The sequence below is a fragment of the Helicoverpa armigera genome, chromosome 25 (assembly GCF_030705265.1).
Source record: "Helicoverpa armigera isolate CAAS_96S chromosome 25, ASM3070526v1, whole genome shotgun sequence".
Taxonomy (NCBI): Eukaryota; Metazoa; Arthropoda; class Insecta; order Lepidoptera; family Noctuidae; genus Helicoverpa; species Helicoverpa armigera.
This window is the reverse complement of record NC_087144.1, coordinates 2,454,647-2,470,385: the sequence shown is the minus strand read 5'-3', so window position 1 is coordinate 2,470,385 and position 15,739 is coordinate 2,454,647. Positions and strand designations below refer to the sequence as shown.

General features: G+C 35.4%; 2 protein-coding genes across 2 annotated transcripts in view; one reads left to right on the top strand and one right to left on the bottom strand.

Annotated features, from left to right (window-relative positions):
- LOC110381036 (dystonin) overlaps positions 1-15,739 on the top strand; it is a 206,990-nt gene that overhangs the window by 185,827 nt on the left and 5,424 nt on the right. Inside the window, 11 exon segments of the mRNA XM_064041470.1 lie at positions 1,078-1,201; positions 1,677-1,804; positions 2,240-2,316; positions 2,936-3,007; positions 3,893-3,925; positions 5,007-5,081; positions 6,129-6,303; positions 6,678-6,795; positions 7,430-7,539; positions 8,465-8,587; positions 8,936-9,053. Coding sequence (XP_063897540.1) covers positions 1,078-1,201; positions 1,677-1,804; positions 2,240-2,316; positions 2,936-3,007; positions 3,893-3,925; positions 5,007-5,081; positions 6,129-6,303; positions 6,678-6,795; positions 7,430-7,539; positions 8,465-8,587; positions 8,936-9,053 — 1,153 coding nt within the window.
- LOC110376601 (protein wntless) lies at positions 11,191-13,922 on the bottom strand. The gene has a single exon (XM_021335146.3). The coding sequence runs from the start codon at positions 13,791-13,793 to the stop codon at positions 12,156-12,158; it is 1,638 nt and encodes a 545-aa protein (XP_021190821.1). The 5' UTR covers positions 13,794-13,922; the 3' UTR covers positions 11,191-12,155.

The window sequence follows — 15,739 nt, the reverse complement described above, 5'->3', positions numbered from 1 at the left end:
GGATGCAGCTGTGTATCAATGTTTTACATGGAGTGACTCCCTGCTTGATCTCTTAAATCCATTTACCAAGCAAGTTAGGCTAATAACTTTAGTGTAGACCAGTAAAAAAGAGTCCATACAAAAAATTGCGTAGCAGCGTCGATCTAAAATTTAACCATATCTATTTAATTCAGCTTTAAATTATAAATCTATCAATCACATACAGATAAATTTACAAATATAATCATAGTCATAAAATATGGAAATGAACTCTAAGAACACAGGAAATGCCCACATGTCTGAAAGATAAACACAATAAACCAAATTAAAGATATGCAAAGATATCATATCTTTTCCCACATACGATATTGCAACAACCAGATTGCAACTTAAAAACAAGTAGCGTCAACCAAAATAATCAATAATCCTTATCTAAGAAAATCGATAAAACTGATTAATGATTTAATTTTAAATAAAACACGCAAATTATTATACTTACAATCAGTTACATAATGTCCTTGCAATGTTTTTGCGTTAAAAGTGTGAAAATTTGTAGCGTTTTAGCTATTTTTTTGAAAGAATTTTGGCTCTTATATACTTGAAGTGGTTTATATACTTGAGTGGTTTGTGGTGGTTATGAGCAGGGACAAAAGACATTTGGTGGCAACCATGTTGCCTGTGATACAGATATTTAGGAAAGTTACTCCAGGACAGGTATCGTCTTATAATTACATTTTAATTTTATCTGTATACATTTTTGAATTCATTTTTCATGAAACAAATTGTGTTTATTGTGTTTTTTTTTTGCTAGAGATCTATTCAGAATACATAGATTTCTCAGCTACTATTAAGCTCTTGATTATACGAGTACCTCTACAAATATACAGTGGGCAATTTCGTCGTCACAGCCTAAAAACATCCACTGCTGGCTTGTAATCAGAAAACTTAGAACTTTATATCGTCTATTCAAAAATATTTTTTTTAGTATTGTGCTGTTTACACAACCAACACCAGGAAAAGAAATACAGAACTATAATTATCAAAAATCTTGATACTTGTTACCCACTTAACTACAATATCTCAATACAATTACGACAGGTATGGCAATGGGCGATGCAGCGCGGCAGCAAGCTTGAGACGCACATGCAGAGCCTGAAGGACTTGGATCTGGTGCTCGAAGAACTGCTGCAATGGCTCATCGGCTTGGAGAACACACTGCTATGTAAGTATATGTAGATTATTTATTATGATTTGAGATAGAAAGATAGAAAATAATGGACAATAGACATGCCTCCAATAAGAAGGACCTATTTGTAATGAAAATGTGAAAAATATATACGTGTTCATATTGAGAACGTTCTTCTTTTTTGGAAGTCGGTTAATAAAACTATGCGTATTGGGAAATATAGGCATGACGACGTTCAATAATTGTCAACTTTAACGTGATAAAATGCATAGTTATATCATAATGAACTAAAACCACTCTTAGTATCAAGTTACTGCATTGTTAATGAATGGATGTATTCAGCTGATTAAATGCAGAATAATAGTGATCAATCATATTTCAAGACCTTGATTTAATTTTATCGATAGGTACTTATAATAACAGAATCATAAGTTTTATATATTTTTTTTTACTTTATTCATTTACGAATTTTTGTACTCACAAAAAATAAACAATAATCGATAATTTTTAGCGCTCGAATCGGAACCGCTACCGGAATCGATCGAGCTTCTCGAAGGTCTCATTGAAGATCATAAGGAACTGATGGAGCATACGCAGAAGAGACAGAACGAGGTCGACCGAGTCTGCAAGGCTTACCAAGTATGATGACAGAAATTTTATACTTTACATCCAGAACTTCTTTGGCTCATAAATTAATGAAATACCTATGTTTTGTATAGTTACTGATGTTTCTAAATATTTCCAAAAATATAAATATAATTCATAAGTTAAAAGTAGCTCGGGAAATTATTATATGGAAACGGAAGCTACTATAAATATCTGGGAGAATACTTGTATTATCACGTCATCATCGGCCTAGCCAGGCATATCTAGGCATCTCCTAGGAAGATTATGATCAATCTAGCTTATTCCCAACTATGTTGGAGACGGCTTCCAATCTCACCGGATGCAACTGAGAACCAGTGTGCCGCATGGAGCGACTGCCTATCTGACCTCTTCAACCCATTATCATCAAGTAGTTACAGGAATTCAGAACATTAAATCTGTAGTTTCTTAAATATAATATCTTTCTAGGTTAAGAGTCAAAGCCAAGGCCGGGAGAGCACACCAAGGAAGGTTTCGGCCAAGACCGCCACTAAGGGAGCACCTGGGTACGTTACACTTTATATACAAACTATTTTTATCCGTTTTGTTGTCATTCCCTTTTGTGTTGTCCCTTGTAAATCATTTCTTAGCTTTTCTTTTAATTTACAAGAAAAATATTTAGGCTCAGTTTCACTGGTTTCCGATAAACTTAGTTATCTGATTGTTATTGGTATCTTCCAGATAAATTCTGCTAATAATTTCTGTCAAATTTCGTTATCCACTTTTGGTACTGAAAGTAACCGTCGTACCACAAAAACTTTTAAACGTCTGTTGAACACTTGTCTAAAAAATGACAGATTATGACGTTAAAGTAAGGTCCGTTTTGATGCCACACTTTTTTTAGACAAGTTCTCAACAGATGTTTAAGTTTTTGTAGTAAGGCTGTTATAGTTTATTTGTCAGATAAGTAAGTAACCATTGAAACTAGCCAATATTGTTCCTAATTTTCAATCCCAAAAGTTTTTTTTGTAACTTTATGTTTTGTGTCCATTTTCCATACTTTTATTTTATGTTCGTTTGTTTGTCTCCCTTCACGATCATGCACGTCGACACGTCGCGGCCATCTTGTGATGTCATTGCATGGTGTTGCCTGCTTGAAATGTGTTGCCAACACAAAAAATATAGTCGCGGTTCTCAGCACGACCTCAATAGAGAGAGATCGGTTTCGCCTGATTATTACGGATCTAGGCGGTTCAGGTGTGTTTCGTTTTGTTATAAAAACTTTTTGTTTATTTTTTTTTTCTTTTTTTAAATTGATTTAATGGTTGATAAGAGTGTTTTAGCCGTGTTTGAGAAAATAATACAATAAAAATCTAACATCAATGTAAACAATTTCTTTTAAGTTGCAAAGTAAAGAATTTTCTAAATTGATGCAAATTGCAAGTGCACAAACATGGCCAAAATACTCTTATTATGAACAATTTATTGAAACTTAACTTATCCCAAATGTATATACATGTGACACAACTCAATATACAACAGAAAAATACATAGTCACGTTTATATAAAATATTTATCTTTGTAAGGCCCACATTAAAATTAAAAACTCATTACGAATACGGAGTTTTGTAAACGGTTTTACTTAAAAGTTCTTTGTAAAAATATTTTTTCATGGTAAGATTCATAATAACATAAATCAAAATAAAACCTTATTGATCTAGGAATAAAGTTCAAAATATTCAAATTGGGCCTTATAAAGATTGTTCTAATGGTGGTTATTATTATTACTTACTTTCATGTGCTTTATGTCTTTGTCATTTGTGATTGTATGGTGTTTTGTCAGAAAATGCATTATTAATAGCCCTGTGTAGCATAATTAATTCCTAAGAGTTACTTAAAAATATATAAATAGCAAGTGTTTTGCAAAAATGCAAAGAGAAAAGATATTTTTGCAAATACTTGTTGGTATTCAATTTTATTCTTGTCTTATTAAAAATCTTTAAATGTTACTATACTATTACTATTTAAATCTCCTTATAAACTAGTCTTTTTCTGTCAAAACACCATACACTTGCTTCGTCCCGCTCTAACACATTGTAAACGTTGCTTTCCGTCTCGCTCTGGCACGCTTCGACACGGCAGGTCCCGGATTCACACTCGATATAGGAGAGGAAGGTTTGAAAGACTATCATTTATTTTCAATGTGTGTTGTAGATTAGTGCCTGTAAATGTTTTTTACAAGTAGTTTCGTTTTGTGTGTGGATTTTTTTTTATAGTTTATAGATTTTTCGTGTAGTTACTGGCCCGATTTTAATGCTCGAAATCAGAACGAATACCTATTTGTGTGTCAAGATATTATATGATTCCATTTTTGGTCCTCTCATCCGCATCTTCGACTTTTTTTATTGATTTTTTATGCACCAAATAGACATGAATGATTATTAAGTTTTTTTTCTAAATATAATAATAATAATAGTAGGGGATATACAGTAATCATAAATTATCTTAGAATTTTGCACTACTGTAGTCTGAAAATAAAAGGACCAATTTTTGTGGTCCTATTTCCCCCAATTTAGTAGAAACATATTTTCCCAATTCACGCATGGAATGCCGAATGAATGTTTAAATGTATTTAATGTTACTTGCATCCCTGGAATGCAGTCGGTTCGGAATTTACTTTAGGTAAACAATGGTACATTTTGTATATACCGTAGAAAACGAGAAATATCTGACGCCAAAATCAATGAAATTTCAGTCTTATACCTAAATTATAAAGTTGTTATTTCTTTGGCGCTAGATATTTATACTCTGTAGATTGCATGCGTATGAATTATGTAGCTTTTTCTTCATTTTATAAGCAAAAGTATGACTCAATTTTTCGATTTTTTTTTTTGCATTAGTTATATTTGTACTTTTGCTTGTTTGAAGATATTAACAGTAGCATGACCTAGGGTTGTCTAGCACATTACATTAACCAGATCTAAAACAGACTAAACACAAGTCACCCAGATTCGAAACATACAAAGGTTTACAAACAAAAATAAACTCTATACCTCTTACAAAATAGCTCAAATTTCAAAAAAACCTGCACCAGTTAAACAAAAACGCACTTAACCACCTTAGAAATAAGGTTCACATTTGTTCGCTGCACCAACTAACAGGGTTGTCGGGTGACTAGACTACTAACTTCACGAAGGTACGTAGTACTAACGGTGTGGGTGTTCTACCTGTGACTATAATGTTGCGTGTGCTTTAGTCGCGTGAGTCCTGGACGGGAGACGCCTGATCGCAATCTACCGCACTACGGCCCCAGGTTCCCGGCTAAGGGAAGGTAAGGCTATCGAATATTCCAGAAACAAACGCGTTAGATACAACTACAAATTCAAATGTCACGGTAGGTGAATGGAACGCGCCTATCGAGGGTTCTGAATTCAAAAAAATAAAAATAAAATTACACGACCGTAAATACCATAAATGCTAATGTCGTTTGCAAAAAAAGTCTTTAAACATATAAAAAAATATTTTAGAGTGGATTTCAATAACTCATCTTTTGGTTAATTTGCCTACTAGAGGTAGGTGGTTTTATGTAGCTGCTGTCAACATTTAATCCAGTAGCTAATTACCTACCGGATGGATATGTTATTGAATTCCGCATTCAATGCTCAAAAGACCAAGTTACAGAATTTTAGGCAATTGAAAAAGAACATGGATTGCTTACAAAGGTTTTCATGAATCATTCACTTGAATCATGTCAATCATTGGTAGAGGGTGTTTTTATATATTGCTTCGGATTTTTTTGCTAAAAATAAATTTTATTTTTGCTGGGTTTTGTGTGTGACAGCCGTTGCTATGTTTTTATTTTGCTTAGGTTTAGATTTCAGCATGTCTTGTATCTGGCATGCAAGTATTTATTTTTGTTGCCTATAAATATTTTATAATATAGGTCAAGATAGTTCAATAATGAAATATTCTGAATCATATACTCGTAGAAGTAAATATCAGTCATCTTTTAGTAAAGAAAAAGATCTTCCCTTTTGTGTAAATCATCTAAGTTATCTACTTTTATAATTCCAATTTATATCATAAAAGAGAAACTGCTTTTCGTCAAGAAAAACATCTTTTTTTGTATCATCAATTCCACTTCATATTCTTGAAGTGTCTTTTTGCATTACCAATTTCAATATCCCTTTTAAGACTCACATAAATAATGATAAACATTATTCCATTTTTAAATCTTTTTTACATAAAAATAAAATCCCATATCAAAATGTGTGTTTACATTTGTTATTCCAATTTTAAAACTACTTTTTTTAATATAAAATTCTCTATATACCAACCTCCTTTTTGCATCCTCAATGACACGACATCTTTCTCGCAGCAGCAAAGGCGCCGAGCCTGAGTTCAGGTCTCCTCGCGTCAAACAACTATGGGACAAGTGGCGTACTGTGTGGCTCCTCGCGTGGGAGAGACAGAGGAGGCTGCATGAGCGTCTGATGCATCTGAAGGAGCTGCAGCGAGTGTCTAACTTCAGTTGGGATGACTGGAGAAAGAGGGTAAGTCTAGAATTAAACCTTATCGTTGTCTTAGAGTGAAAACCGAGGAAAACAATGCTAATTGAATAGGAGCCATAGGAGGAGAGTGAAAATCGCTTCCAAAATTACTTGTTTTTTTTTTACAATAGCTTCCAGCTTTCCATAGCTGAGTTTACTTATTTCTGAATCAATGACAAGTATAAAATTCAAATCGGTCGATTAGTCCCTTTGAGGGCAAAAGGACCATTTTTCGAAACTTAGAAGGTAGCGCTCACAAGTTAAACATAAAAACTATTATGGTCAATTTTTTTCGAAATTTTCAAAAACTAGTTCTAACAGCCTCTTTATAATGCAGACCATGGACAAATTGACTAACAAATTTTTCTATTGCACAGTTCCTGAAGTTCATGAACCACAAGAAGTCCCGCCTGACGGACCTGTTCCGCAAGATGGACAAGGACAACAACGGTCTCATACCGCGACACGAGTTCATCGACGGAATTATCAACACCAGTGAGTATCTGCCTTTATATTGTTCAATGCAGGGCACAAGGCCTACGACGGCACACGACGGTTTTTAGTCAGTAAGAGTCTGACACTCCCTCGCCGCTGCTAACCCACAGCGGGAGGGGTCATTTGATGATTTTTGACTTCGTCAAAAAAAAAAAAGGGCACTGGCCTCTGTTCATACAAACCCAGGTCAAAACTCATTTATTGAAAGTTGGCTGCAAAACAGCACTTATAAAAGGCAGGTCCTAAGACACCATCCTTCACTTCCTATGTATGTGTTTACAGAGAAGAAGTGAGCGTTAATCACTACGCTACGCTTGTTCTTGAATGGGCAATTTCAGAATTAGAATTCTATGTTTCTTTAAGATGTTTTCCTTCACCTTTACTCAGTTGTTGGTGTTCAAGATAGACTTAGAAATAGTTAGGTACAAACATTGGTATCTGCCTGATCTGGAATCAAATCTACATACGTGTAATAGAGAGATTAATCAATCAAAGGCTGCTGTGGCTGCAGTGTGAAGGTGTGTCAGACTTTTACTGACTAAAACCTACCTTTGTTCCCTCTGGAGCCCTTTTTGTACGTAACTATCAGCATGACAATGTAAGTGCTTGACTAAAACCTCATTTCTTTCATCAGAATTCGACACATCTCGCCTGGAGATGGGCGCCGTTGCTGACCTGTTCGACAGGAACGGCGGCGGCCTCATCGACTGGGAGGAGTTTATCGCCGCGCTCAGACCTGACTGGGTAAGATCTTTGTTTTAGCGAAATTCTATATACTAATGTTATGAAGCTGAAGGAAGAGAAGTGTATTTTTAGGAACTACTGGACCTAATAGCAAAATACTCTTCAGTGTCAGCATTTATCGGGGAAGGTTATAGGCTACTTTTTATAGTGCAAGGTCTTACGGGAGGCTCAAACCGCTTGCAGAAGCTAGTGTGTGAAAACAAGTGTTGTTTGGTCTCTATGGGTCCCAAAACATAAGTGAAGACATCCGTAACTTGTGCTTTATCTCTAATCTTCCGTAGAAATTACCTATATTTTAGGCTCAGAACCTCTCAAATAACTAAATTGTTATTTAGGTACCTTAGTTAGTAATGCGTTGTTTGCATATCTGTGTCATGTCACCTCGTATCGACAATGCACAGATTATCTTATCGATACAAGATGATATGACATTTTACACGAAATAGAGAAAGTGCTGTTAGTGAGCGCAGTATTTTTTGTTATAGCTAACAAATAGTATTAAACAATTTTGTAAGGCAAGTGTTTTTCTTTTCTTCCTGGCCTCTTAATATCATCCAGTTTCGGCCACCTATCCAAGTTTGTTTCATAAAGTGTAGGTACAGTGGTAATGAACATTATATACCAAAATAATCTTCTTATTTGTTTGTGAGTATCCTCTAAGGCTCCGAAACTATAGCACCGATTCAAAAGATTATTTCACTGTTGCCTGCGAAGCTACACTATCCCCGGATGACATAGGGTATATTTTATCCTTTTGCGATACCTAGTTTCCACGAGGCGGGTGTGAAATAGCTAGTACCTAAAAGATGTGACTTATTTACCTACTTCTTTCTACAGGCTACATACCTAACTACCTAAACTATACCTTTCAATAGATATACTAACATCATTTGTTACAAATGCTAATGTTCACAATTGTCATTAGGTTGAACGCCGTGGTCCGCCAACCGACGCGGATAAGATCCACGATGAAGTGAAACGCCTCGTCATGCTCTGCACTTGCCGGCAGAAGTTCAGGGTGTTCCAAGTCGGAGAGGGCAAGTACAGGGTGAGTGTTTTGCTGTTGTGAAGTTTTTTGATGTAGGTATTTCAGGATGTAAGCAGTTGGTTAGGTGTTTGTTTAGTTATTTTCCAATGTTTACAGTGTCTAATCAAAGAGGCAATTTATTGCTTAGATTCTCATGTTTTTTTTGGACTCTGATGTGACTTCCGATTTCAGAGATAATTGTTTTGTTAATTTGAACATGAAATCATTTTTGATACCATAAATTGTCCAAAAAATAGACGAATTATCAAAAATAAGTCCATAATGAAGTCCTTTTGTCTAGTTTTACCAGGTCCACCAAAAACTGCTCCCAATATCAGACCCCAAAACTATCTAGCAATTCTTTCACAGTTCGGTGATTCTCAAAAACTTCGCCTGGTCCGTATCCTCCGTTCGACCGTCATGGTCCGAGTCGGAGGCGGATGGGTCGCCCTCGACGAGTTCTTGGTCAAGAACGATCCCTGCAGAGGTATGTACCTTTTTGCTAAGGATAGGGGATGAAGGGACGGCTTTATGGTCAATACTGTGATAGAAGTATCAGGTTTTTTTGAATATGGTGGGGATGTGATAGGATGATGATGGCTTTCTAAAAAGAAGGTTGAGAATCTCTGATGTTTTTAAAGGACTTTATTAGTGAAATAGCAGGGGGTGAGCTTGCTTGCAAGATGAAGTGGTATAATTGATTTGGTTAAAAGGAACAGTAATTCTATTTCTGTGAGTAGTTTGGGTTGATAGGAATGGAAATATGTTTAGTTTTGTCTTGTTTGGGAGGGTCTAATAACATTTTAGAAATCTTGGGTCTGGGGTATAGTGCATGTAGGAGATTTAGTAACAGGAGAAAGTTAAGGGATGAGGTTTTTATATCTGGTAGTTAAAGATACTAATACCTACTACCGCCAAAACTACCGAACCGTTTAGTGTGATATTTGGTACACAGCTAGTCTAGAACCTGAGAGAGGACAAAGGCATTTTTTTCCCGGGAGAGTAGCAAGTGGGCTTGACCGACTACCACTACCACCTATTCAAGATAAAAACATGATACTTCTTTTGTCACAGTATTGAGACGTAAAGCCAATTTTAACATGGTCAATAAATCACTTTTGCTCCTTTCAACGCCTTTTGAAGCGCATTGAAGGTGTGACGAAAGTGGCGTATTGAGTTTAGGGTAAAAAATAATTGTTAGATTACCGGAGGGAATATCAGGTTTTTTGTTTGTTTAGGGGACCACCCTTGTTATTTTAAAGAATAGAACATTTACATTTTAAAGAAAGAACATTACTTCTTATATGGTATGTCGATTTTCTTGTTTTTATATCAATTTAATTTTCTTATCTTAACATTTAAAGCAACGATTTTTTTTTCGTCTCTCTCATTTTCAAATGTGTTTTATTTGAATTCCCACGGTAATCTAAACGTGTTCTTAAAAAATCGATCTTACTGCAAAATAACAATCTTCATTGAAAAAGGACCATTTCCGTACAGAAGGATCAATTTATTTTATGGTTCATTTCTGATAAAAAATTGCTACATTTGAAAATTCTATAGACAAAGTTATCTATAAAATGTAGTGCAGTAAGAACGAATACCTATTCGAGATTTTTCTATGAAATACACAAACGTGAAGTGAGAACTAATATTACTCGAATTCTTCAAACTTATCTACTTTTAATCTTGCTTTTCTCTATTTTGTGTATTTATAGAAACTCTCGATAAAACATCATTTTACTCTAATATAAAATAACTTGTTTTGTCCTGAATTACAAAAATGATGTTTTAAGTACTGAACTGTGGAATTTTATCCAAAATGTAATGTGTGTGGGCTTAATTACCAATTAGGAAAAGGTACACCAGGTACAGATTATTTTGGAAAACTATAAGATTATGTTGTTTTACTTACAATTGGTACAAAATGCACATTGCATTTTTATATTATGAAGCCAATTTACAGTCTGTTTTTCAAAGACTGTGGATCAAAAACGACACAAAATAACTACATATTTTTATCGATATTTATGGCTTCATAAACTGACTAATGATTTTACAACTTCTACAATGCTTTTAAAGTTTTAATAAGAAAGCACTGTAAGAGTTGGCCCGATTATTATGCACTGAATCAGACCACTTAAAACTATGATGTCATATTTTGGAATTTCGATTATGTAAGATTCCGACGAATTGAGAACCTCCTTTTATAAAGTCGGTGAATATGTGGTGTAGTCCTGTGCATTTTAGTCGAATATATTTTTTATATTATGTATTAATTAGGTATGGTATTATTCAAAGTGTCAATCAAACGTGTCGGTTCTTCGTTTAGATAATGTGTTAACACCCTAATAAGGGATATTATATTGACTAATATGTGACGTCCTAACTTTGTGGACAAGTATTTCTTTTTTGGTCCTTTTGTACTGGGCAAAAATATTTTTAAGATGTCTTTGTTTTGAGTAGAATAGTGTATTTTTTCTTATTTCTAAGGAAAGATACATCTTTGTAAGTGTACAACCTTTTTGGTTATAAAAGATACTACAAAAATGTTTCGGTCTAATACATAAGGGTTTAAAGGAAATATTTGTTCAATAGTGTGTTTAAAATAACAAAATAACACATATTTTTAATACAATTTATTATACGGGTACAAATATTAACTACAGATTACAAAATTGATTTCACATTAAAACTTACATTAGATTAAATTATTAAGTAGCTGGCAATATCGTTAAAAACCTATTATAAACTAGCAATACTGTTTTAAAATGCAAAATAAAAATCACAGAATTTAAGTTACACACTAAAAAATACTTTTTGGAAGGTCAAAATGAAACAGGAAAGAATCAAGGTCAAACTACCTGTTTTATGGTCTAAAAAAAATATTTTTAGAGTGACTCGATACAATCTTAAGCTGCCTTAGCAGATTCTAAGAAACTAATACATTACTCATACAGATCGTTAAAATTTGAAAAAATGTATAAGAAAAATAATATAATCAGTTCAAAAAAATTCATGCAAAAATTCAAAAATAAGTAAATTCATCTTAAAACTAAAAATATCAGTGAGAACAAGTATTAAGTCTTTAAATATTTCTTAATTCTAATGGTTACTGCTCAGCTAGACGCCTACGTGCGAGCGATAAGACTAAATAAATACCGACTACACTTCCGGTTAAATATTCGAGTAAAAAATTGTTCGGCGAGACTAAGCCGGGTCCATAAGTATGTCTGTTGCCTATATTGAGAGAATCTCTCAACCTATGTCTAATTAACGCCTACGGGAAACCTGACTGCCTATTTTACGATCGCCGGACTGACTAATATGACAATTTATGACCATAATTATCGTAAATCCGTATTTTATAAGCCAACTTCAACGAGCGATTACGTAACCGCGTCTTACGAGCCTTCTAATCTCTTGGGGCAAACATTTGGCCCAAATATACAAGTTTAGGCAAGATTTAGAACAGTTTATGGCCAAGATTGGGCCAAGTTTTATTTCCAACACATGGAATCTAAAATTCATCAAAAAGATGGAAGAACAGACCTTAAAACTATGTCATGTTAATTGAGAATTGGCACATTTAGTCAATGGTAGTCTTCCTTATGAAGGATGTAAGAGAAGAAATCTCACTACTTCCCCTCTCGCTAGGAAGAGGGCTGAATTCCATCTCCTCGCTCAAATTCTGTGTGTCCGAAGTGTTCTCAACGACTGGCCAACGTTTGTGACTTGGGGCATACAACACCAACAGTGCAAAGATGTAGATATTCCACATACCATACACTCCAGTGAAGAATGCTGAAGTGTATTCAAGCTCAATGTTCTCATCCCACTTCCACTGGCCTTCAGCAACTTGTCCGAGTATGAAACCAATCACAGTCAATGCAGCGCAGAGCAGGGTAGCCAACATAAGAAACTTGAAGCGATAGATAATCCCCTCGTAGTGTAGGCGACGAACAGAGCACATTGTAGGCAAAGACTGCCTCTTGTGTGAAATGTTTATAAAAACTTGCCAGATCATGTAGCACAAGAATAGGAAATAAACTCCAGTTGATATCCCAGCCAATATAATGAAAGTCAGAGCCAGATTAGTGCCTATATCTGTCACCCAGATAGAATAAAATGGGTTACGGAGTTGTACACCTCTCTCACACATGTCAAATATGAATAGAGAGATACATCCCATAGCGACGGCACTCAGATGCCTCCAGTACTGCTTCACAGAGCTCTGTGCCGAGGCATCTTGAATCAACATGTGCTCCCCAGCAAAAATGAGCCAGAATGAAAACAATGTAGCATAGAACAACCCTTGACGGATATCTCCTAACAATAACATGAATGGCAAGTCAAAATGCAAAGTTAGGTACTCAATAGGCATGTTTAGAAGACAAAGAGCTAATCCCAAGGCTAGCAACATTTTCTCCAATAACACAGGCTTCCGTTGCAGCATATGAATGCGCCTCCAAAACCATACAAGTATACCTATGATGCAAGGGAAAAATACAGTTTTTAAAGACAGCCATACTTTTGTAAAGCCCCCGTTTTGGTTGATCACAGTCAGCCACATGTCCTGTATGTGCCCTATATGCGAGTTCATTGTCGGCGTCTCCACAGGCAGTCTAACATTGAGCAGATAATAGTCATGGAACAAAGAACCTAACTCAAACAATGGTATTGCCGAGCAGTTGTATAGGTATTCCTCACTTTTCACATCAATATCACAGTCCAAATGACGCTTTTCGACAGATTGTGTGTACAATTTCCATTGATCTTCGGGGTCGCCTTTATTTCGGTACGCCAAGCGAGCGTCGATTGTAATCGTGCTGCGTGGCTGCACCTCGATCTGCGAGTGGTACTTTATATCCACCTGCAGCACTCCGATCAGGTTTTGTTGCCACCGCGAATAGTCTAGAATCTTGCTCTCTCGGGGAACCGGCATTTGAAAAGCGAAAACTATGTCGGTCTCCGATAAATCGTGATGCGTTTCACCAAGGTCGACGGTCTTGCAAGAGCCCTTCCCACGGTTGTAATACCACTTAGTCGTGTCATTTTTCACAATGGACATATCACGGCACACGGTTCCAAGTATATTTTGAGTGTTTGCAGGCATGGGTGCGACCAACCCACCGATTAAGAAACATGTTACTTGACAAAACAAAAGAAAACTCACTAAAATGGCGAGTTTACGCCCACTTAAGTTTTCAATTATAGTCCCCGTCATGTTTTACACATATAATCCACGGATATAAACTGATTCAACGCGAGTTGCGAGTTAAAATCGACCGGTGGTAATTTCCATTGTTCTTGTTTTCTTTTTCGACGCGATGTATTTGACATGCGCAGTACCGATGTTGCCAGCGAACGAAACGCGTAATGCTAAAATAACGTTTAACAAAATAACGTAACTATACAATAACGGTTATAAATATTAACGCTAAAATTGTTTAACGTTTAATATACATATTAATTAAAATATAAACAATTTAAAACGTTTCGAATATTATATTTTCGATAATTTTAAATTAAGTTGTAAATGAGTCCTTACACCGCAAACATATTCACTTCACTCCCATTGTGAAGCATTTATCAACAATGAGCTAGTATCAGCAAATGTTTTATTGCTAAAGTAAGCATTAAATATGTCCACATACAATTTTGATGTTGCTACTAATTTACTAATTCGTATTCGCTTTGCCCAATCCACCTCCCGTGGTCCTGAATAAAAATGTTTTTTTTTTACTTTTTTTATATTTTGTTTTGAATCCCTATGAATCCCTTTACATAAGTAGTATCATTAGTGCTACCGCTGCCTGATCCGAGCAAGCCGGAGCAGCATGAAGCTTGTTGCCCGCTCGGTAAGATTTTAAGACATGCCTTGGAACCTTTCAAAATTTTTTCAACCACTTTTGGCTTTTTATTTTCGTCACAATAATTGTAAAATAAATTCGGTTCCATCGCAAGTCCGGCTAGTTGGTGTGGCTTCAATTATAATTTTTGCAATGTTGTAGAATTATTTGGCTCTATAAATACATTATACACGTTTGGTGCTTTTATTGTTATCCAGCTTCTATCCATCAAATGTGTAAAATGCTACAGTAGTTTGGGTGTTTTTATTAAATAATTAACTCTGACGTAGTGGTTATATGTGGTGAATATTAATAAAATATTGCTTAATATACGTAATGGCATGAAACTGGTTCTTTATTTGCATTAAGTATTTTTATTATGGAATTTATTTTATTTAGTAGTTAGTTATTATTTGGGTGTAACTCAAGTGCAAGATTAGGCGGTCATTTCATAAAATGCTAGTCACTCGCCAGTGTAAATATATTTCGTGACTACATTTTAGATATAGTTAATTACATGTCACATTTTTTTAAAATATCAAATAGATTTTTAAATTACACGATATTGCAATATAAAGTGAAATAATCTTGCCCTTGGCTTATACATTTGCATAACATTTGGTGAGAGAATATACTAATCGTATTTTACTATTCCTATTCCTAACTGCACAAAATTACAAAAATCCCTTTAATTTTTTTACGACTGTTTTGTTTGTTTATGTTTGACATGTTCTGATTTGTTTGTTGTTTTTTTTTCTTTTCCTCACTTCCAATGCACGCTGTCCCGTTTTTTTAAAAACACTTTGGTGTTATTTTTTTTCCACCTTACCTTTTACCGAACGGTTTTCTTTGGCCCTTTCCTCTCCCGTTCCGTTTGTGATCCCGCGCACCGGACGCCGCCCGCATGCAGCCAAGGGACGCACCAACATCGAACTGCGAGAGCAATTCATTCTGGCCGATGGAGTATCACAGAGCATGGCAGCGTTTAGGCCGCGTACGCCTCGCTCTAACACAAACACGCCACCGTCCACTGGACCCATTACAAAGGTAAGTACTCAAACCGCTATACGTAAATATGTCTTCTCTCCTACAGGATAGAACTTAGTTTTAATTTCGCACAAGTAAAAAAGCGCACAGTAGTTGTTGGAGGGAGCAATCGGTTTGGGACTCAATTTTGCTTTGTTTTTCTTATTGAACTTTGCACATGGATTGGTGTACATCCATATGCAAGGTGCAGTGTCGTGAGTGCAGCATGTGTTGAGCTCGTAGAGATTGGTCTTACTGCATTAGTGTTCAAGCTATGCATTGACGCACAGGCTCG

What these genes read in the sequence shown, in the direction of transcription:
- LOC110376601 (XM_021335146.3), bottom strand. Translation starts at nt 13,793, where the DNA reads ATGACGGGGACTATAATTGAAAACTTAAGTGGGCGTAAACTCGCCATT.